The sequence below is a fragment of the Gadus macrocephalus genome, chromosome 5 (assembly GCF_031168955.1).
Source record: "Gadus macrocephalus chromosome 5, ASM3116895v1".
NCBI classification, from domain to species: domain Eukaryota; kingdom Metazoa; phylum Chordata; class Actinopteri; order Gadiformes; family Gadidae; genus Gadus; species Gadus macrocephalus.
The window spans coordinates 15939997-15962400 of record NC_082386.1 but is presented as its reverse complement, the minus strand read 5'-3'; the positions used below and the strand labels follow the sequence as shown (position 1 = coordinate 15962400).

The 22404-nt window shown below is 46.0% G+C and overlaps 1 protein-coding gene across 1 annotated transcript in view; it reads right to left on the bottom strand.

The window, feature by feature from the left end:
• Positions 1 to 1796: 1796 nt before the first annotated feature.
• qkia (QKI, KH domain containing, RNA binding a) overlaps positions 1797 to 22404 on the bottom strand; it is a 50889-nt gene continuing 30281 nt past the window's right edge. The window contains exons 6-9 of the mRNA XM_060052590.1: positions 12943 to 13030; positions 10206 to 10604; positions 7470 to 7583; positions 1797 to 6073 (exon numbers count right to left, since the gene is read on the bottom strand). Of these exons, the coding sequence (XP_059908573.1) occupies positions 6057 to 6073; positions 7470 to 7583; positions 10206 to 10604; positions 12943 to 13030 (618 nt within the window). The 3' untranslated portion in view covers positions 1797 to 6056. The remainder of the gene's footprint in view (positions 6074 to 7469; positions 7584 to 10205; positions 10605 to 12942; positions 13031 to 22404) is intronic.

Sequence of the window (22404 nt, the reverse complement as noted above, 5' to 3'; positions counted from 1 at the left end):
CTTTCGACTTACCCTTCTGAACTTGGAGGGGCGAGATCATAAGGTATATCCATAGATTATTTTGGACGGCTAGCTGAATAGTTTAAGCAGCAACCAGAGGAAAATACTATGATGGCTGTGCTTATAGTAGGAATAATCATATTTAAAAAAAAAAAAGAAAAAAAAAAGGAGAAGGGAATTAAGAAAAAAATACGGCAAAATAGTTTTGTTTAGGCAGGCTGGCCAGCTCTTGATTGCTGGTTAGAAGGACAAGAACACCTCAGTTTTAAGATGTAAACAAACAAAGAAGTGTTAATTTCAGACGAGAGTATGAGACAAAAGAAAATTAGTTGTTAGACACTTTAAAACAAAGTATATTTACAGAGAATTTAAAATGAGGAAGAATGTTAAGGCTGTTTTGTACATATTGACTCCTAAACCTCAGAGTGTGTTAAAGGCATTTCTCAGTGTGTTAAAGTGGCACAGCAGATTAATGGTGTTAATTTTTTTGCTTGCGTCAGTGTCAACACCTCCGACGAGTGGATACAAAGTGGAGAAACGGGTTCGAAGAGGGAAGATTTTGGAACCTGGTGGATAATTGGAATTTAAATGAAATCTCCTAACAGTCGACGAGTGTGTGAGAAAGGTCCCACTCAATGCTACTCCATTAATAAAAAGGGAGGCATTATGTGAAAGCTATTTACAGCAGTACACATTGAAGAGCTTCATGCCATTTCTCTTCTTGCATTATAAATACTCCCAAATGGCTTGGTATTACCCATTATGGCAGCGAGCCCATAGGCTATAGGGAGGGAAGTGCTCTACAAACACAACAGATGGCAACACAACTCACGCTGCTATCCGGGCTTAAGCCCTAGATGTAGAGCACGTAGAAGAGATAACGCCCTTCACATTGTTGCACTGTGTGTCATTAGTGAGCATGGGGAAGAAGTGGCATAGGCCTACGCAGTCAGACTGCAGTGTTTCGATCATTTTGCCCTGTGAGGCAGTCCACCAGGGTGGATTTTATCCTTTTTTGTTGTTGACATCACATGATTGCCCTTTCCGGCATTTATTGCCCTCTCCGGCAAAGTGTAAATGGGAGAGGATTCCCGGACGAAATAATCGTTTGGCTCGCCAGATGCCAGCATTATGCCTTTCCCGATACAGGATATGGAGTGAATCTGACCACATGGTCACAGCTCTCGGACGTGAACAGTGATTAGTGGGAAATGGCCAAAGTAAATGGTTCATCCGTTAAGCAGGGTTGAGATGCAAGCTCACATAGTGACTGCATTTTAGATTGCAACGGATCCCAGAAGGGCAGACGGACAGGCGGAGGGATGTCACGGACACCAGCACCAGGTGGGGGTCAGGGGTGGGGGTTGTTACAGGCGATTTGGTTTGGGGAGGGGGCGGTGGAGGGAAGAATGAAGTGTGACAGCAGATTATTATTTTCCAGCAACATAGGCGAGAGAGCATGAGCAAGGAACGGATATCGCCTCGTGCACTTTTCAGTTAGGCTGTGTGTGTGTGTGTGTGTGTGTGTGTGTGTGTGTGTGTGTGTGTGTGTGTGTGTGTGTGTGTGTGTGTGTGTGTGTGTGTGTGTGTGTGTGTGTGTGTGTGTGTGTGTGTGTGTGTGAGAGAGATGACATGTGTGAGTGTGCATGGGTTGGTGTCTTTGTGTGGCTGTAATTGTGTGTGTGTGTTGGAAGGGGCCAAACACCAATTATGTTTGTGTTAGTCCGGAAACCAGACCACGGTAGAACATTCACAGAATGGGTTAAGAACACAAGACAAAAATATCAGCAAGTTAGTAAAATTCTTACTGAGAATGTTTTATTAAAATAAAATGGCAAGAGGTTAATAAGAAAAACAACAGCATACACCATGGAAACTAAACGCAAGCATGTAAAATACTTATGACAAGAAAAAAAACAAATAGTCGCTAATGAATTAAACAAGCTAGAAACTGGCAAGAAAATTCAAACAAAATATAACCAGGAAAGGCAATACTCTCCAAAGAGAGACAATTGTTCAAAGATCTAGAGAGGGGGGGGGGGGGGAGGAAGGGCTTTATAAAGAAATGAAGAATAATCATTGCAGTGTATTTCATCAAAAAAATGATTAATATACATATAAAATGAGTTTTTAGAAAAATACATTATAAACCTGTAACAATGCTGTTAATTACATTATCATACATGTGGTAGGCAGGCCAGAGAGAACACAGTAGGTATGGAGTCCCCTCATTCACCTGATGGACTTGTCAAGCCTTTTAGAATGACACAGCAAGGTGTAACATCGCAGAGGGAATTTTCTTAATACTGTCAAATGCTGAATTGTCATCTCTTGCTCAACTTTAATATTGCATTTTTAACTAGGTTCATAAGAATAAGAATCATAATACTGGAAAAATAATGAATCTGTAACAGCCTAACCGGGGATAAAGCATTGAGAAAAGAGACAATGGCCGCATTGGTGCTTGTGAGGAATTTTGGTAAAATCAAATATTTTAAGAGTCGAGTTCAGCTTCTCCTGCAATGAACTCCTAATTGTTCCAATAGAGAATCTGTGTGTTTGTGAGAATATCGTTGTTCAGACGCGTTCGGGGGCGCGTCGACTCGCCTGCAGTTGATAAATCCCAGGGCTAAATTAATAGTTGCTGCCACTTCTAAACACTGTGTTGGAGATCCCTTCCACATGCTTTTCAGTTTGAAGCCGTAAAACTAACTTAAGGTGCTTGCACACCGCCGCGCGGCAACCGCCCTTACAACCGCCCTTACAACCGCGATGGGTCGAATGGCGTATTCAAAAGCGGATGCTGCTGCCGCCGAAGGTTTTCAACACGGGGAAAGCTGAGCGGTAGGGCAAAATCTGTGCACGGTCACGTGGACGGCAACCGCTTCCTGGTCAACAGCTGCTTTTGTAAACGCCTCCCCGCTACCGCCCTTCCCTCATTCAAATGAATGGAGGTGGCGAGTTGCCGCACGGCGGTGTGAAACCGGCTTTAAGCTTCCTCCACTAAGTCAGGGGCCAACCAAACTTTGTGGTTTTCCACGATTGATTTTTAGTTTGTTCCGTCTTTTTTCTCCATTTTATGATCAGAACGGGGCCTGGCTGACCTGCAGTGCTACTGTGGCAGTTGGATCTGCTCTTGGGACGAGGAAAGTCACAGCCACCAAAAGACGAGGACGACAACAGCGCACATGATTAACACGGGCCAGTAAAATATAGAAAATAAATTAATATCAAAAACAAGGTCAGGAAGACAAACCCATGGCACATATTTCAGCTGGTCCATCGACTGGTAATTCTTTTTGCATAGAACTCTTATAGTGCCAACTTATTTGGAGCTACACTGCACAACTCTCGGGAGCGCTTAAAAGGGGGGTATTCAACCAAGTTTAAAACGGCCATCCAGTTTAAAAGGTAAATTTTTTCTCAAGGCCGTTCTAATATTCTTGCTTTCCCATACAACAGTCTCCAAATTTTCTGTGATGGAAAAGCATAACTGTAAAATATCTACCAGTCATCCTCAAGCTTAAAATTTGATGAAACCCATCCCTTTCAAATATTTTCAAAATAATTTTTAAGATGGGTCCCAAATTAAATTTAATAAGTGAATAAATACCCCCCCTTTAACACAAGTCATCCTTCTCTGCGCCATTCTGGTTGGTGCTGGATATTATTGAAGATGATCGTAATACTCTGAAGAACTGAAACAACTGTTGATAAGGCACTTTGATTGATCGCTTTAATCCTCTCCGGGCGTCTGTCTCATTGGCTTTTTATATCCTGCCAATTCCCTCAGTATGAGTTTTGGTCTTCATACCCTCACCAGTAATATTAAGGGTAACAGCATTCCTCTGACATCTCTTGTTATTTTTTATCTCAGCGTTCTTTCCTGGACAGTGTTTTTGGATGTTCCCTCTACACCTTTTAAGCATTTTTTTTATTTTTTTTTATTTTTTTAACTGCAAGTATAAAAAGCTAAATTTGCCAAAAATAGATTTATTTTTCTCTTCTCCAGCACCCTGTAAAATTATCTAATTTTGTTCACCTCTGTATTTGTATATGCAATGACAGTTATCTACATTTTTATATATATTTAACAGGTATGTATAAAGCAATTCAAAACAGGCAGGCATGGCTTTCACATCCTATTTTTTTTGTTGTTGTTGAAAAGTTAAGGGAAAACATTATTAAGGAAATGGATTATCATCACAGAGGTGTGTGACACATTGTGGATGCGCTTACTGACAGTCGGTTTGTTTCGGAAATTGAAAAGAAAATACGCACGAAAGTCACTAAAATATTTGTGAATTTGTTGGATTTCACTAACACAGGGTGACTGGTACTGGACCACCCTTATGTGTCTGGAACAAGGGAGTTGAAGGTATTATACAACCCAAACAACTGAAAATCCGTTAACAAGCCCATCATTTACTTTTAAGTCTGGGAGGGGGGGGGGGAGCGGGAAGAAAACTTGGAAAAAGTAAAACTCTTTTGGCGTGGTGGTTGTGGATGCAAAAACTTAAAACAATAGCCTGAACTCTAAAAAAAAGAGTTTGTATGTACAGAACTTAAGCCTCCCCAACCCATCCATAAACATCTTGTTGCTAAGTAGCGTCTTGGCTTAGTGTTAAATTCCTGTTTGTCCCTTCAGGAGAGACTCGAGCAAATAGGGCAGGAAACCTTTTCCTCCCTCGACTGTCTATTCAAACTAAAAATGCAGGCAGCACACCATTACAAACGCAAAAATCATCAAACAAAACTTTGAGAAGATAACAGAATTGGAGAGATATATTTTTTTGAGGGAAAAAAAAACCCTTTGGCTAAATACGCACGCTTAATATAATACTTGTTCTGTCTATTTGATCACAGCTCGTAAATTAGATGTTTTTCTCGGTTTCATTTAGGCACTATATCATGGAACTTGTTTGGGTCGAGGGGGTTGCATTAGTCCGTAAGTAGTTATGGTTATGTTCCAATGGCCGCGACCCTGCTAACACCTCCTACGCTCACTATACTATAGTTAACACACCCTCTACCCCCCCCTGCCTCTAAGACTCCCTGCACAGCACAACATTAGATTGCGTGTTGTTAAAAGGTTGAACCCATCACCTTATGTCTGGGGCTAATCCTTCAGAGGAACCAAAAGATTACAATAAAAAACTTTTAACAGCAGAGACCAAAATCAAGTGGAAAAAAAATATGGGACAATTCAAATAAAAGCAAAAAGAGCAGTAGAACAGAGACACAGAAATCATAATAAAAAAAACAAGCTCCAACTGCAATCATTTCAGCCATGCTTTTAAAACAAAAACAAAAGAAAACAAGGACAGGCCGTCTTTTTTTTTTTTTCTTTTTTTTTTTTTTTTGAGAGGCACACCCAGAATGTGTCAGCATATCATTAGAGCTAAATAACAACAGCACTACTGGTGAACAGAAATGACAGAAATTAAACATGTTGGTGAGTGTGTGTTCTCTTTCGATCCATTTCTTTTTTCTCCAGAGTAGGGTGTAGTAGCGAGGGGCGGTGTGGGGGGTTTGTTTAAAGGGAATAGGGTGCAGAGGGGGGGGCATTATAAAACAGTGTGGTGTGGTGTGGGGGGGGGGGGGGGGGGGGGGGGGAAATCGGATCCGAGTGAGGTCACCTAATTGCGTGAGCGTTTGGGGGTGCTGGTCTTTATTGCTATATAATTCAGTGCAGACTTATGAGTAAAATATGTGTTCACCCGAGTATATGACTCACCGGGGTTGGAGGAAAAAGAAAGAGAAAGAAGGGGAATTTAACTCGACACACAGGGAACGTGTTGGGTGGTTAGGGTTGTTATATGTTGGCGTTTTCCACTGAAGATTTCTGTGTCTTTTTTCTCTTGTTTTCTTTTGTCAAAACATGATTAGGGTAACTATGGGCAGGTGCCTCTCTCTCTCTCTCCCCCATTCCTCTCTCTCTCTCTCACTTGCGTCCGAGAGGGCTAGCAAAAGGCAATTACCAGTTAACTGATCAGCAGGCAGGCTTGGGGCGGCTCGTCATTGGGTGAAGAGTTCAGAGGTCAGAAGGTCATGTGTTAGTTGCCGGTGGCGGCTAGGTGGGTTAGAAACAAAATAAACAAACAAACAGAAAAAAAAAAGATAGAAAGGATATTAGTGTCAGCAAGGAGAGACTAGAATGACATCATTTTAACAATAAAATGAATGCAATCTCTGATGTCGTGTCCCCAGTCGGCTACCATCACCCCGGCTAGTAAGCGCTGTAACCCCTTGCTTGTCTAGTTAGCGAGCATCGTGAGCGTGTCTTTAGACTGGCTATTAAGCCACACCACCTGAGTGAGCTCGCTGGTAGTTTTTAAACATAAAGCGCTACGTTCGGCCCCCAGCACCCACAAACGGAAGCAAAGAAAGGTCAAACATACATGACTAGAGTTTAGTTTGGTTTTGATTTGGAATGCAAGTTACGAACAAGTGTGATTAGTGGTGAAGAGCTTTAGTTCACTTATGCAATGGGAACCAGTGACTAGTGTTATATGTGCAATGAATAGATGAATCGCTGTGTCCTCTTTATATTTATTTTGTTTAGGATAGATATCAACAGGAATAAAATACATTTTATGTATAAATGCTCAGGTATAAAAAAATAACAGTACCTCGTTATACAACTGAAAGCTCAAAATAAATATTCTTTAGCTTTCATTTTTTCTGCAGTCGTTTTCATACACTAAGGAAAAAATGCGAGCTACCTAAGTGTACGTTATTAAAAAATAAATAAAAACAAAAAAGGACCCGTAATGGTTGTTTCAGGAGGGAAAACTAGAGTTTGGCAGGACCGTAGATTACTACTGATCTGCCTATTGGGTCGAATGGGTTTTTGGGTTGACAGCGAGCACTCTACTTCCCCTGGTCCTTATAAGTGCAGGGGATAAATCATGTATGAGGGAGCAAGGGCTGGCCGGCCCTGATTCAGGAGGCTCTCCTCTCCCATCAGAGGAACGTAGTATAAAAAAATAAAATCTAAAAAGCTTCAACGATGCTTGCCGAGACACTCGGCCTGCACCTGGTTGGAGTGAAAACCGAACCAAGGCGCGCTGCGGGAGCGTCGAGGAATGGAGTTAACGCAATAAAAAAAAGTACTCAATGTAAACAAAACACACCGCACGACCATTTAACATGTGTGTGTGTGTGTGTGTGTGTGTGTGTGTGTGTGTGTGTGTGTGTGTGTGTGTGTGTGTGTGTGTGTGTGTGTGTGTGTGTGTGTGTGTGTGTGTGTGTGTGTGTGTGTGTGTGTGTGTGTGTGTGACGTAGAAATATGTGTGTGTGTGTGTGTGTGTGTAAATATGGGGGAAAATGACCGACTGAATCATGGCCATGAGAACGTTACACAGTAGTACAGGTTTTTGTTTTGGTCTATCTAAGGCATCAAGGCATATGTGTAACATTGCAGTGCGTCAGTGTAGCAGTGTGTGGGCATGGGTTTCTAAACTGACCTCTGTCAGGGGTCACAATCCTTTGGTAAGGATGGACCCGAGAGTCATGCCGTCTCACTTTAGAAGCCATTGCACCTAGATCGTAACAGGTCCGAAAGGTTAGACCTCCATTCACTTTGAGGAGGGGGAAAAACAACATCACATGTTTTTGATTTTTCATTTCATCTTTTTTTTTTGGCACAGGTCATCACATTCACTTTTTTTTTCTTCAAAAACATTATTAACACTGCTCGCGTGGATTACACAATAATACAGAAAACAATAATAATACTATCTCACAGAATATGATACACATAAGACACAATACAGATCTTTCTTTTTTTTATCTAGAAAAAATGCTTTGCTATAAAACAATTTATATATATTTAAACGCTTTCAGAGTTTTACTTAATATTTATAAATGCATAACTTAGGTACTAAAACTCCACAGTGCTTAGGGTTTGACACAGTTGTGAGGGGATGGGGTGGGCGGTGGATCGTGCAGGCTCTCTGGGCTGTTTCTGGTAAAAAAAAAAAGTGTGTGTGATTCTTTCTGTGGGATTTACAGAGAGAGGGGAGAAATGCGTCCCTTTATTTTGAATGGTTGGCTAAATCCAATAGAGCTCTGGAGGCAATGGAATAGTGCCAGACACCACCTGCCTCTCTCAGAGCTCCCTTCCTCCTACACTCTCTCCCTTTCCCAGCCTTCCCCATCCCCCCCACCCTCATGTGTGTCAAAACTGATTTCCTTCTCCCGCCACCCTCCATCTTGTGATGTCTGTTATACTAACAAAACACTGCATCACAGTGACGCCATCACCGTCTCCAAGGCTCGTGTCTCGATCCTCCCTGAGGGTGTGGGTGTGGGTGGGCTAGAAGGGGCCCCGAGCACCGGACCACACCTCCACGCTAAATGGAAACATCTACCCTTGAGATGCCGGACTGGTTGAGTCAGCCTCCATCCCTGAGAGGGATGATGAAGCAATACGATGATAACTTGAAATCAGAGATCAGTGTCTGAAGCCTTTTGCTTTTTTGGCTTCATAGCGAAGACCACTGGACTTTGGGTGGTCTTAGGCTGGTCCGGACTAGGCTTGGCTAGGCTAGGGAGAGGTGCGTGTGCACGAGGGAATGGAATACAGTCAATAGGAGAGTGTGCGCGTGTTTGTCGTTTCACAGGTTTTTGGCAGAGGACAACACGACCGCCTCCTCCGTTTCAATTCAAAGCAGCAGATGGCCGGGAGTTTCCTGTTACTTAGCGAAACCTACAGTGGCACGATACAATGGCACATGCAGCCGAGCCAGCCGTCAGGGTGTGTGTGTGTGTGTGTGTGTGTGTGTGTGTGTGTGTGTGTGTGTGTGTGTGTGTGTGTGTGTGTGTGTGTGTGTGTGTGTGTGTGTGTGTGTGTGTGTGTGTGTGTGTGTGTGTGTGTGTGTTTCCCACAGGGCTCTGTGTTGCTCAAGGCACCGATCGATAAGAGTAAATAAATAAAATGCACTAAGCCGTTGTACCCTGCAAGTTAAAGAGAGAAAAGCTAGTCTCTCCCTCTTTCTCCCGGCTGTCCCTGCATCCCCCCCCTTCACCTGGGTGTACCACGTGGGCGTCTGATGACGCCCCACTCAGCACCCTAAGGCCTGTTGATGATGCACCTCACAGGGGGAGTGGGGGGGGGGGACGATAGTCGCCTCAGATAAAAGCTACATGCCATGTCTGGGTTTCGGATCAGATCGTTGATAGATCGTCTTCTGTGGTTCAAGGAGGCTCTACGTTCCACGCATCAGACGAGACAGACCCTCAGTGAATATGAACTCGGTGCGAACGGGGAGGAAAAGCAGGAGTCAGCAGAGTAAGAAGGAGGAAACCAAGACAACAGGCGAGGACAAGTGGGGAGGGAGGGAGGGAGGGAGGGAGGGAGGAGGAACTGAATGAATATCCCCAGCGGAAGATAAGAGAAAAAGAGCGAAGGAGAGAACAGGAACGGAGAGAGCAAAAGATTCAGAGCAAGCAGAAGAGGAAGCGAGGAGGAAATATACTGAGTGAGAAGGGGAAGGCGCGAAAGAGGGGAACAAAACAGCTCAGGGAGAAAATAGGAAAGGGCTAGGTGGGAGTGAGACCAAGAGATGGCGAGAGCGAGAGACACTTTCTCCAGGCATCAGTGCCTTCCTGCGGAGTGAACAGTGCAGGGAAATCATTTCAAAAGCCGCAGAAATCCGTGGGGATCTGCCGGCAGACATGCCGTGCCTGGAGGCCAGATCATGAAGGGGGGGTTAAAAGAGCAGCCAGCCTGTGAACGCCAGCGTCTCTCTCTCTCTCTCTCTCCGCCGCCCCGGCCGTGTCTCAGTGCAAAAGCCAGGCCGGGCGCTCCCATACAGCGCCCTCACACTACACCGCAGACGGTCCGAACAAAACACCTGAGAGCAGAACCGTTTGGGCACGTGGGAAGAAGAACGGGTAAAAAAAAAAAAAAAAAAAAAGGGAGGGAGGGAGAAGAGGAAAAAATAACCCTGCTTGAAAAGAGCAATCCCTGTTTTTCATTCCTCTCTAAGAAATATCTCTGACGTAGTGTAGGTCCCTGACAAGAAGGCGGGTGTTACCTTTGGATGACCATCCTATGTGTGTGTTTGAGTCCATTCGAGCCATGCAGCTGATCCTCACTCTGCCAGAGTGGCCACCGCGTCCACCACACCCCCCCCCTCCTCGCCCCCGGTCAAGTTTTGCATACAGACACACTCCTCAGGTGGACACAACATATTTACCTTTAAACAAGTCCTGATTGTGGCTCATTGAAGCCGCGTCCAGCACCCCTCCGGGGTAAAACAAGCCCTCCTGTCCGGGCTGGCTAAAGCCTGGCGCCGCACCCATGCTGCCCCAGGGCCTCTTACCTAGGACCCCACTGTGGTCGATGGGGTACTCCAGCAAAGAGGTGGGCGCCAGGGTGTAGGGGTAGTCGTACGGCGTGGTGTAGATGATGCCGCCGTCGGGGGACGGGGGCACCAGGGTGGGGGTCCCGTTGGGCATGATGGCCGTCATCTGGGGCCGGATGAGGTTCATGAGCGGGGGGCCGCCCGGCGTGGGGGGCCGCATGCCCTGGGGGGGCATGCCTTGGCCCGGGGGCCCGGCTATGAGGCGGGTGCCCTGAGCGGCCGCCGCCGCGGCTGCAAGAGAAAACGCAAGAGTGGCTGCCATAAGCAAGAAGAGAGAGAGAGAGAAAGAGAAAGAGAAAGAGAGAGAGAGAGAGATACAAAGAGCGACAGAGACATATAAAGAGAGTGACAGAGAGAGAGAGAGAGAGAGAGAGGAGACACGTTCCAGTGTTGTGGATGTTAATATTTGAGGTGAAGAATAGCCAGAGTGAAAGGTCAAAGGAAGGGAGGAGAGGAAACAGAGAGGGGAGGGGCAAAAAGGGAAAATTAATCCATGCAATGATCATGGTGGTGAACATAGAAGCCAACATCTACAGCACAAAAAGACAGCGTAGCAAAATCAAAAAAAACTAAAATAAAAACACACACAAGCACAATATGCCAGCAAGGCCATAATTGAAAGCATACCAATCACCTTAATAGATACACATTCAAGTACTGGAAATGGCATAGGGTGACAACAGCACAGGTATTACAGCATGCCCAGCAGAAATGACACCATCACAAAGAGGAAACCCTGCTACCTTATGCCCAATCATATCATTATTGCCAATACGATCAATAATGTTAATCCAATTTGGCGACAGTTTCCCCACCACTCTCGTATGGATTGAAGTGAATTTGTGCTGGACACAACACAAAATTTAATGGAAAATGAAAAGTGATTTTCTGCATTCTTGACAGCTCAGTAGTGCGTCAACGCCCGCACCCTGCATTCCCCCAAATCCAGGCCCTCTGGATCTATAGCTGGCTACAGAGGTGCTGTGTCTTGTGCGCACAAGGCAGCCACTGGACTCCAGGGACGTGTTCGTCCAGGAGTTGCAAACATTGAAATATTCATAGCAAATAACATTGTGCCCAAACACAGAATCCATCCAACGAAATGATCCATATTTAAAACAAATTACTTTTCTGTTCATCATCATCATCATCATGGGATGTTGATATGACGTTCAAATGGTTTGAATTGATTTCAAGATGCATCAGAGGGTGACTGCGTTGGCAGGAGGGGGATGCATCGGGTAAATTAAGCGGTATCCAGACTGTGGATGGACACAATGTTTAAGAGCTGCTGCACTACACATTCAGAACGTCAAACTAGCGACTGGCATGCAGACAGTGGATCGGACTGGAGCAACGCAGGAATCAGGGGACAGTGCAGCTTGTCTCGAAGCGATCCGCATGGCAGCGGAAGGGAGGGAGGGAGGGAGGGAGGGAGGGAGTGGAGAGGGAGGATGGAAGGAGGAAGGAGAGGAAGAGCGTCCGAGAGAAAGATGGACCTGAGCCATGTTCTCATAGTGTGTACGATGTTCTGATAGTGTGTACGATGTTCTGATAGTGTGTACGATGTTCTCATAGTGTGTACGATGTTCTGATAGTGTGTACGATGTTCTGATGGTGTGTACGATGTTCTGATAGTGTGTACGATGTTCTGATAGTGTGTACGATGTTCTCATAGTGTGTACGATGTTCTGATAGTGTGTACGATGTTCTGATAGTGTGTACGATGTTCTCATAGTGTGTACGATGTTCTGATAGTGTGTACGATGTTCTGATGGTGTGTACGATGTTCTGATAGTGTGTACGATGTTCTGATAGTGTGTACGATGTTCTGATGGTGTGTACGATGTTCTGATAGTGTGTACGATGTTCCGATGGTGTGTACGTGAGTGGTTGTGTTGATAGACAAGACATTTGACGGACTACTCGACTGGATTTGCGTGCTGAACATCAAGGATCTATTGGTCGGCAGTGAAGCACGCCCAGGTGCCTTCAGCCAATGAACACATTGTAATGATTAGCGGAGTGTGTCGGTGTGCGACGGCTTGGAGAATAAGGATCAAGTTAAGTAACGAGGACTTGAACGTATCTGCATGTTGTCCTCGTGGCCTCGTACTCCTGTCAGGGTGATACATTTGTGAATGCAGAATGAACAGCGTGCAAACGTATTCTTGTGCGTGCAGTAGGGCTGTGCAATTAATTGATTTGTACTGTGATTTTGATTTTTGGGTCAAAGGATCTCCAAAATAATGTAATTGCTCTAAAAGATTATGTAGATTAAATATATTAGATTATATATGATTTTTTTGTACATTTATTTTATTTATTAAATGTTTTATAGAAATTGTATAAGTATAGTGCTTAAGTTCTTCTTAATTTACAACGTTTTTTTGGAGAGAAATGCTGAATAACTGCATCATGTTTTCAAACTCAAATATAATCATTTGGAATAACCATGATATCAATGTTGACCAAAATAATTGTGATTATGATTATTTTCATAATCAAGCAGCCCTGGCGTTTAGGTTGGGTTTGGAGTGTGTGTGTGTGGGTGGGTGGGTATGCTTACGAGTCTTAAGGTTGGTGTCTCTATACGTCCCGTTGAGAATGGCCAGCTCCATCAGCTGCATCTTCTTCAGATTGTCCTCGCCTTCCGCCTGGAAAAAACACAGACAAAACCAACAGACCAGTTCACATTAACGTGTCTCCTGCTAATTTCGACGACAGTTTCCCGAGCACATAACCACCTCTCTTCACAGACCAATTGAAACCATCAATCAGGGCGCCGGCGCCTGATTTCTCCGGCTGCTGCACGCCAACGTGTTGTTAGCACAGGAAGGCTATAATCAATTGGACCTGATCGGTCATTCCTTCATTTATTTACCCTCCCACCACTAGCATCAGGGCTGAGTGGTGGAGAGAGTGGCCCAGAGGGAAACGGGGGCTGTTGTCGGGCAGAGTGGCTCGACGCGCTCACCGCCAAAAGCACCGCCAAACGTAGAGAGCGAAACAATTGAGGATGCATATTCATAATCCATATCTGAGCGATGATTACAGTAATTTTATTTTGTTTCCCACATGCGCAATCACGTTCGCAATAACTGCCCCGGCTAATGTCATGCACGTCAATTAAGGCTTGGATAAATAAACACAGAAGAAGCAGGCACCCACCGCCATCCCCGCCAAATTAGGGGCTTGAAATTATTCACAGAAAGCAATTAAGATAGCAAACCCCTCCTCCTACTTCCCCCCCCCCCTCCTACACCCACCCATCCACCCGGCATCACCGCCCATTTCCCCTGGAGCTTGCAGGCACTCAATAACCATGACAACGAAAAAGCCCTGTGGAGGTCCCAGGTAGTACATCACACTTAAAGCGGGTCCTTTGTGATTCACTCTGCAAACCGAAGGGCAGAGGAACTGATAGATAAGGCCTTGTTAGTTCATGTTCCGCCTAAAGTCTTTGGAAAACACTAAGACGGCTAAGACGGCTCCAGGCGTCTCTCTGCCTGCTGTACAGCCGCTGGAAGTGCCTTGTGTTTTTATGCGTGGTATTGCCCATTAATCCCCCTTCACGTGTTCCTTCAATCATGGCAACACACACAAACACAATGAAAGTGAAGACAGCCACACACACACACACACACACACACACACACAGTGGTGGATGAGCATACACACAATAGGTAAGGCATTAGGCTTGTACTAAATAGAGGGAGAGACAGAGACACACACACACAGTGTCCCACTGTTCTATTTCTGTTTGTAGCCCATTTTGCTAGAGTAATTCATAAGTTCAACAGCAGGCTGCTACTCTATTGAGCCCCAGGAAGGTAATGGAAGAGGAAGGGCCAGGAGAAAGAAGGAAGAAAAGAGGAAGTAAAAGAATAAGAAAAAAAGAGAGAGGGCTCCAAAGCTAAGCCCTCCCCTGAGACGACTCCTCGAGGCTGAGGGAAAGAGTGTGGCGCTCGCGCCAAGACAGACAGAGAGAGAGCGCATAAGAGAGGGCGAAAAGAAAGTGAATTCTGGTTTCCCTTGACTAGATGAAAAGGCAATGACTTCAGAGAAGTGACAGTAGAATCCTTTGACTTACTGTCTGGTCCGATTTCTCCATACTGCCCCCTCGACCAGTCAATTATAACCCATAATCGGAAGATCAATTAAAGGTAGTCTCCAATTCGCAGACAGCTGATCAATACCCACTGCAACAACAACCACCGAAATGACGTCCCCTAGCACACGCGCAGGAAGACACGAACCCAACTCACCTCAGCACTCGCGGTGAGTAAAGAGCTACTTGACATGCTACGTAGCAACAAGCGCACAGAGCTAATTAAACACATCAAAGGGTCATTGGTCAACGAGGATAATGCTAGCGAGCTAATCCTCGGCCTCACAGGAGTGCTAGGGGAACAGAGAACAAGACATCAACTCTAATGAGCCAGCACTAGGCAGATACATGTGCACCACAGGTAAACAAGTGCATGTGGACAAACAGACTGAAAACATGTCTAGAATATGTTGTCTGCTGCCTCAGGGCCATGAGCAGGAGAAGGTAAACATAACCTATTTTAGTCTTTTGTCTCTTTTCTCCATACCGCTGCTTTCTCCTAGCCTCCCTGGTTGTTAACCGCACAAATTAAGTCAGACAGGGGGGGGGTCTCTACAGCCCGTGCACAATGCAGAGGCGGAAAGAGAGAGGAAGGAGAAATCACTGAAGATGAATGGAACACGTCTCTAATGGCGTCCTTTTTTTCCCCCCATTCTATTTTTCTACAAACCCACTCTTCTGGTTTTGATCTATGCGTTTTCTTCCCTCTGAATAACTGTCAGTGTTTTTTTGGAAGTGGGCCAATCTGAAATGCTAAACAAAATGATAAATCAGCGATGGAAACGGCAGGGAGGGAGAAGAAAACAACAAAACAGATACAAGGAAAATGAAAAAGGGACTAAATTAAAACTGGCATTCATTAGAGGGAAATGATGGCAGAGTTGAACGCACGGAGTGGTTGCTTTTATCCAACAGTAAATCATCCACATTACTCAACGGTAGTAATTCTCGGTTAAAACTGATTTCCTCCAATAGTTGCAACGATACTAAACCTGAACAATAAAAAGTGCATCCAACACACACAAGAGCCCCAGGTATGTGCGTAGTTACAAACGGTCGTATGCTATTCAGATTCAGAAGGGACACATACATACACAGAAGAGAAAAGAAAAATAAATGGTGATGTTGTAGTGAATGTGTATCGGCTAGTGTGTGTGTGTGTGTGTGTGTGTGTGTGTGTGTGTGTGTGTGTGTGTGTGTGTGTGTGTGTGTGTGTGTGTGTGTGTGTGTGTGTGTGTGTGTGTGTGTGTGTGTGTGTGTGTGTGTGTGTGTGTGTGGCCTTCTGGCTATAGCTCCAGAGATACGGCACGAAAAACATGTGTAGGAGCGAGCGGGAGGCAGTTTTGTGCGTGTGCGTGTGTGTGCGTGTGTGTGTTGCTTGCGTGTGTGTGATGAATCTGGAGGGTGCCGGGGTTAAACGGGCGCCAGGGAAGAGGGTGCCATCATCCATCCAGCCCTCCCGGCTACAGTGGCAGCAAGAGAGCACAGATGCTCGTGCAAAGAGTGAGGTGCGCGCTCAATACAGTTTCCCTTTATTACTACACAAACAAGATTTCGTAACGAAATCCTCAAATGAGTCCAAATCGCCTACCCGGCCTCCCCACAGGGATACTATATGTAAAGCTCAGACTCAATAACAACACACCGGCGTTTCGGAATGCCACCGATTCTGACGCGTATTCCGTTCCGTTTTGTTGCGACGTTCCTCTCAAGGATGGCATCACACAGAGGGCAAACAACTAACCCTAGCTCTGAAATCTCAACACACGCTGTGTGTGTGTGTGTGTGTGTGTGTGTGTGTGTGTGTGTGTGTGTGTGTGTGTGTGTGTGTGTGTGTGTGTGTGTGTGTGTGTGTGTGCGCTCCCCCCAAAGCATCGTACACCTGAACAACACAACACTGACCAGGAATGTCAAGACACAGAAAGAGTAATAAATAAAAAAATTAAAAAAACGTTGGCATGATACGTCTGTGATTGGCATATCATGGCAACACAACCCCCGCCCCTCCCTCCCCCTCCAGAGATTAATGTTTGATGAGGAGCGGCGAGGAGCTAATAGCTGCCGCAATTACCCCGCTCCTCAGTCAGCATGTGCGCCGACCGCCGGCATGAAACATTCACACACATACCCCTCCAGCGGCTGGGTGTGTGCGCGACGACGGGGATGTGGAACAGAAAAGGGAAGTTTTTCCCTTTTCCCCCAAAATGACAGAACATGCGTACACACACACACACACACACACACACACACACACACACACACACACACACACACACACACACACACACACACACACACACACACACACACACACACACACACACACACACACACACACACACACACACACGCGCTTGTCTATGGGCAAAAAAAAACACTCAATAAAGCTGCTCTATCCACAGGAATCAGATTCAATCAATGAGGCCTATTTGTGAAATCAGCAGAGCGGTAAAAGCTATCAGGTCTGGGAGGGGGGGGATGGGGGAGGAGTGGAGAGGGTGAGTCATGTGCCACTGCTTCCCTGTGGAAGGAGTCACCAGATGCATGACAAGCAGGGATCGCGTCGCTCAACGACACACGCATCACAGACGCAGACACAGCACACATACAGACACGCGCTATAAAAATCACACTCCAGCAACAAATATTAATGGCGGAATTGATCTCCGAATGAAAGACACACACATGTGCACATGTGTAGGGGATGTCAAGTTCTGGTCGGTTGGTTGGTCCACATGCACGTGTTTGAACCAAATTGCCATTGGTCGGAGAGAAAAAAACAGCAGGTGTTCTTCATATGAAAAGGAATGCATTTCTGAATCTATTATTTTCGGGTGTGGGATGGACAATGGCAGACTGATGCATAACATTTTTGAGTGTTAGGCTATATTGTTTTACAGATGACATTCTAAAAACAATATTCAAGCCTCTAAACACCACTTATGTTGATATTAAGGCCAACAAGTAGAGAGTAGAGTTCACTGTGGCCGATTAAATTAATCTAGAGAATGAATATGATACCCATCTTGATATAATTAATTCCGACCTATTGAATGGTCGAAGAGTTGGTCGTACTTCAGTCCGCCAACTTTTCTTTGGTTGACTACAGCCCTACACGTGTGAGTGCCAGGCACTCCAATAAGAAGCAGATGAAATCTGACTCCCGATAGCGGCCTAATCCCACCATGACTCCCTTCAACGTTCCCCAACTCCCCCGTCTCCCCCCTCCCCTCCCCCAGCAGTGAACTGGCGGAGGGGAGAATGCAGTGGGACAGAGGGGCCACAGCACATGTCTGCTGCTGCTATAGGGTGGGGCTGGGGGGGGGGGAGGAGGAGGAGGGTGAGGAGGTCGAGGGTGCAGGGGGGGGGGGTGGGGTTCAGCTCGAATCAACTCTCTGGGTCTCGGGGGGGGGGGGGCTATGAGACACGGAATTATGAGCGAGACAGAACGAACGAAGAAAAGATGCAAGGAGTAGAGTAAAGTAGAGAACAGACTCGGGAAGAGAAAAGCAAAGGAAAAAAGAGAAAGCTCAGGGCAGGAGTTCAATAGAGCGGGCGCCTCAGAGATATGCAGCAGAAACAGAATATGAAAGCCCGGGGTGAAAACCAATTTGTAAGTTCCCCAGCGGGCTGACACTGTGGCTAGGCTAGGCCCCGCTTTCCTTCCGTAGACACTCTGCCAATCACAACACGGCGCTCTCTCTCTCACACACACCAGAAGCTTTCAGACACAAACACAGCTCCAAAAGGCCACCCAAACACACACACACACACACACACACACAAACACCCGAACCCACACTCACGGCCAGGGTCAGTTTTTCCTGAAACTCCTCCAATTACCTCGGCAGTAAGTAGTGCCTGGCCCTGCGGCCTCCTGGGGACGAAGGCAGGCAGAGCGGGTAGAACGTAAGGCAGGAGCAGAGAGCACAAGAAGTGGAGAATGTGGAGGATGAACTGGGGTGGGTGGGTGGGTGGGGGGGAGGAACTGGGCCTCTTTGACGGGGGAGAAGATGACTTCACGGAGGAGGGCGGTGGCTGGGGTTTGAGAGGAGGGGGCAGCAGCTGGGTTTTCTCTTCCCAGTTCCACCTCCCTTTCACCCCCCCATACCGCCCGCCCTCCGTTTCACTCCCAAACGCCGACATCTGGAGCAAAATGATTACACTCCCTCCCGCTGCCAAGAGGACTTATCAACAAGCAAACATTCTCCAGGAACACAGAGAAGAAGAGAGGGAGTGGTAGCGGGAACGGACGGGTTCTTGTTGCAAAAGCTTCAAAACTAAATAAGCAGCAGCCCGTGAAAATCTAATCGATTCAAGTCGTCCCAAGCTAACTTGTAAGAGGATTCTTCAGTAAGCACAAACATGCATGCAAAGTTGGACTGTGCAAACTGCCATGCGTATTTTTTAAATTACACAAATAGAGAAGAATTCAGAGGAGTACATTTTTTTTTCCATTCTGCTGCTGAGGAAAATATTTCTTTCTTGTTGAACATATTTGCTAGAAGAATAGGGTATATCAACTGTACATTTTTTACTCCTCTCCACTAAAGACTAACCCGTAACCCTGTAACCCTATTCTAGTAGTACCCCCAAATGCAATTATTAACCCTGGAAAAAAAGCATACCATGGGATCTTTAACTAATTTGGGCATTTTTCCACTGCAATATGCAACTACAGCTACTAATCTAAACATAAATTCATGAATTTACATAGACGCACATACTTTCTCTGAAAACACAGTTCATACATACGACGCGTCAACACATGCGAAAATATAAATTTTTGCATTTTGCTATTGTCAATTGTCATTGATTAGACGGGGAGCTTTTTCTTACAGCTAGACCAAGGCTATGCGACGCTTGCGCAACCGGTCTAAGAGTGGTTGGTGGGGAAACAGTGCAATCTCCTGCAACTCTTCCTTCACCGAATGTCTTAAAGCACTCGCAAAGCCTCTTTATTTCTCTTTTTCCTCTTGAATGCTGAGACACTGTCAGTCGGCTCCTCGCGCCATCAGCGATGCTAAACCTCCAGCACTCTACATCATTAGCATAGAAGTGAACCCGGGCTGCAGTCAGATTAATACAAAAACACACGCTACTCCGCCCCATTACCGCCAATCACGGCACTAGGTACGGTTTCAAAGCCACGCACACCTAAGTCCTGAGCTAATTCCTACTGTCAAATACTTCACTTTTTCTAAACAACTTGAGCTTACATGGAAGCGAAGGGGCGTTACAGCAAACGCTTCTTGTCGGCTGTTTGGCCCGGATTGGCGCTTTGGGAGAGGCAAACGAGTGTACGTCCGGGCGTTGATGGATCCGTGTATCTTGTGGAGATGTGTTCTGTGAGGCTTTCATTGATAAAGGCATACGGGATATTAGTGCAGGTGGCAACTGAATCGGTGAATCTCATTCAGACGGTTTTATTTAGCTGAAGAGGAAGAAGTGTGTGGCCTTCGTGTGCTCACACAGATGCATTTTTGCTTATTTGTTAGTTACTGCAAGACCCGTAAAGCTAAACTGTCCAATTTCTCCATTACCATCAAGAGCAGTTACAGCCGGGAAAAAGAGGGCAGAATCGGCACCGAAAGTATGAGGTATGATCTTGTTTATCCGCAGAAATTGAGCCAGTATTTTCATGAAATTTAGCCGTATTAAGAGAGGATTAAAGCTCTTTTAAATAACCGGCAAAGGAGTATATACAGAGAAAACAGAGTAAACATCTGTTGCTTACAGAGTAACAGATGATGATGCAGTCAAACACCAAGGTGGGAGACAAAACTCAAACATGCCATTTGACACAAGGGAACATGTTCGGAGCGGTCCAAAACATGTTTAAATCCCCCTCCCGAGTAATTCTTCTCCAATCTTTTTTTAAAATGCTGCCTGTGCTCCGACTTAACTATTAAGACCACTATTAAGAAGCTGGAGACATCTGAGCCCCTGCATATTGGCTCTTAGTGTTCCGATATCCTAGCCTCTAACATATCTACTGTCATCCTCAGCTATGTTGTGCCAATGCTGATTGCGTCTTAGCTTCATGTTCCCTCAAAGACCCAATCTCTAGAAGCATCTTTGGACACACACACACACACGCACACACGCGCACACACGCACACACGCACACCTGAGAGCCAGGCATCAATCTCTCCAGCAAATACTACGTTTATCCCAGTCTAATGACTCGTCAGTGTGAATTGTAACATCAGTGAGTAATCTTATTTTATTTATTATTAATCACAGCGAAATGTAAAAAGGCTGCAATGGCTGCATTGTCAGCAAGGTTCTGTCTGCTGGGACCAGACCTACCCTCAGGGGGAGGAATGGGTATGCGACATACACTCACATGGCTGGGAATCGCTCCCCACGGTCCTTACCATGCGATGAACTACAGATCAGTACACACAACCACTGCACCGTGAAGAAATATCAGACCCGTGCCAAAAGCCTGGAAGAAGACCAATGCGAATTCTAAAAGGGGGTCAATGCTAATTTAACGCCATATGCAGAATGAATAATTCTTTGAAGAAAATAACTGAAAAAATAAAATACTGTTGCTATCAATCTTGATCATTGCAACCATTGGCAATGTACGATTCTTTTCATTTTATTTGCATTTCGGTAGCCCAGCCAGAGAACGCTCGCCAATCCTCTTTCTCTGGGGGAAATAGATAACGATTTCAGTTGTACAAGAAACATGGGTGCCATCAAAACACATTCCAAGAGTGTAGCAGAACGAGTCAAGGCCAATCAGAGAAATATCGCAACTTTAAAGAAGGGCGCGCGAGAGAGAAAGAGAAACGAAAGAACGAGAAAGAAAGAGAAAAACATTAACCAAAACGAACGTGAAGACTGTGTGGAGGCTGCAAGGGGAGCCAGTAATCTGGGGTTGGCCAGCTAGCCTGTGAGAGTGCAGGATGGTTCTGAAGCCAGTGGCGCGAGGGCTGGCAGAGCCGAACATCACCGGCCGTGGGAGCCCAGAATTCTGACGGGCAGACCTCTGGGCTCTCCAGACTCCGAGCTCTACAGAACCCTATTTCCCTCCTAAATACTGGGACACACACAACACAATGGAGGGAGAGAGAGAGCGGGGCGAGATGAAAGCTGTGGGTCTTTATGTGTAAACAAGCTCCCCGGGCACCTTGCAGATGTCAGACCCGAGGGGGTCCCACAAACTAATGTGGGTGGACGACGGAAAATGTGTTTGTGCACATGCTGGCTGCAAGATAGAGGAGGTGCAATAGTTGAAATGGCAACTGACCCTGGGGAGATCCAACACACCACTGCACCTCCTTGGGTTTCACCCCCCCCCCCCCACACACACGAACACACAAACACACCAAACTTTTGCATTTGCTTGCCTCCACCACTATAAATGGATTAGGGGGGCCTTCAAAGAGAAGTAAAGCGATTGGCTTAGAGCCGCCGGGGGTCCCTCTCCTCTGCTGGAGGAGGAGCAGGGCCGATTAAAGCAGCCTAGCCATTCCAGCATTCCTCGGCGCTCCGCGGACTGGATCAGGGCCCGGGCACCACACTCCCGCGGGCTTTCACAGCCAGGTGGATTAGTGAGCAGGAAGTACTTCCTTTAATGGCACTAGGGGCGACAAGGTGGGCCGAGGTAGCTTGAGGGAGGGAGGGAGTGAGTGAGTGAGTGAGTGAGTGAGTGATTGAGTGAGTGAGTGTCGATGCATACACGACATGGGGCCTATGTATATGAACCATAAGCTAGAGGGGTTTTACGGTTCCACCAACTTTAATATGGTGTGAAAAGGATTCAAGCACAGAGAAAAGGCCCCTTTCACTGGGGACCCAATTTGCCTTTAAGACCTAAATGAGGGAAGCAGGACAAGAAGCAGGACTAACTCCCCTCAGAGGAAAGACTAAAAAGAGAGCCATTAGCCACAGGACCATTTTTCA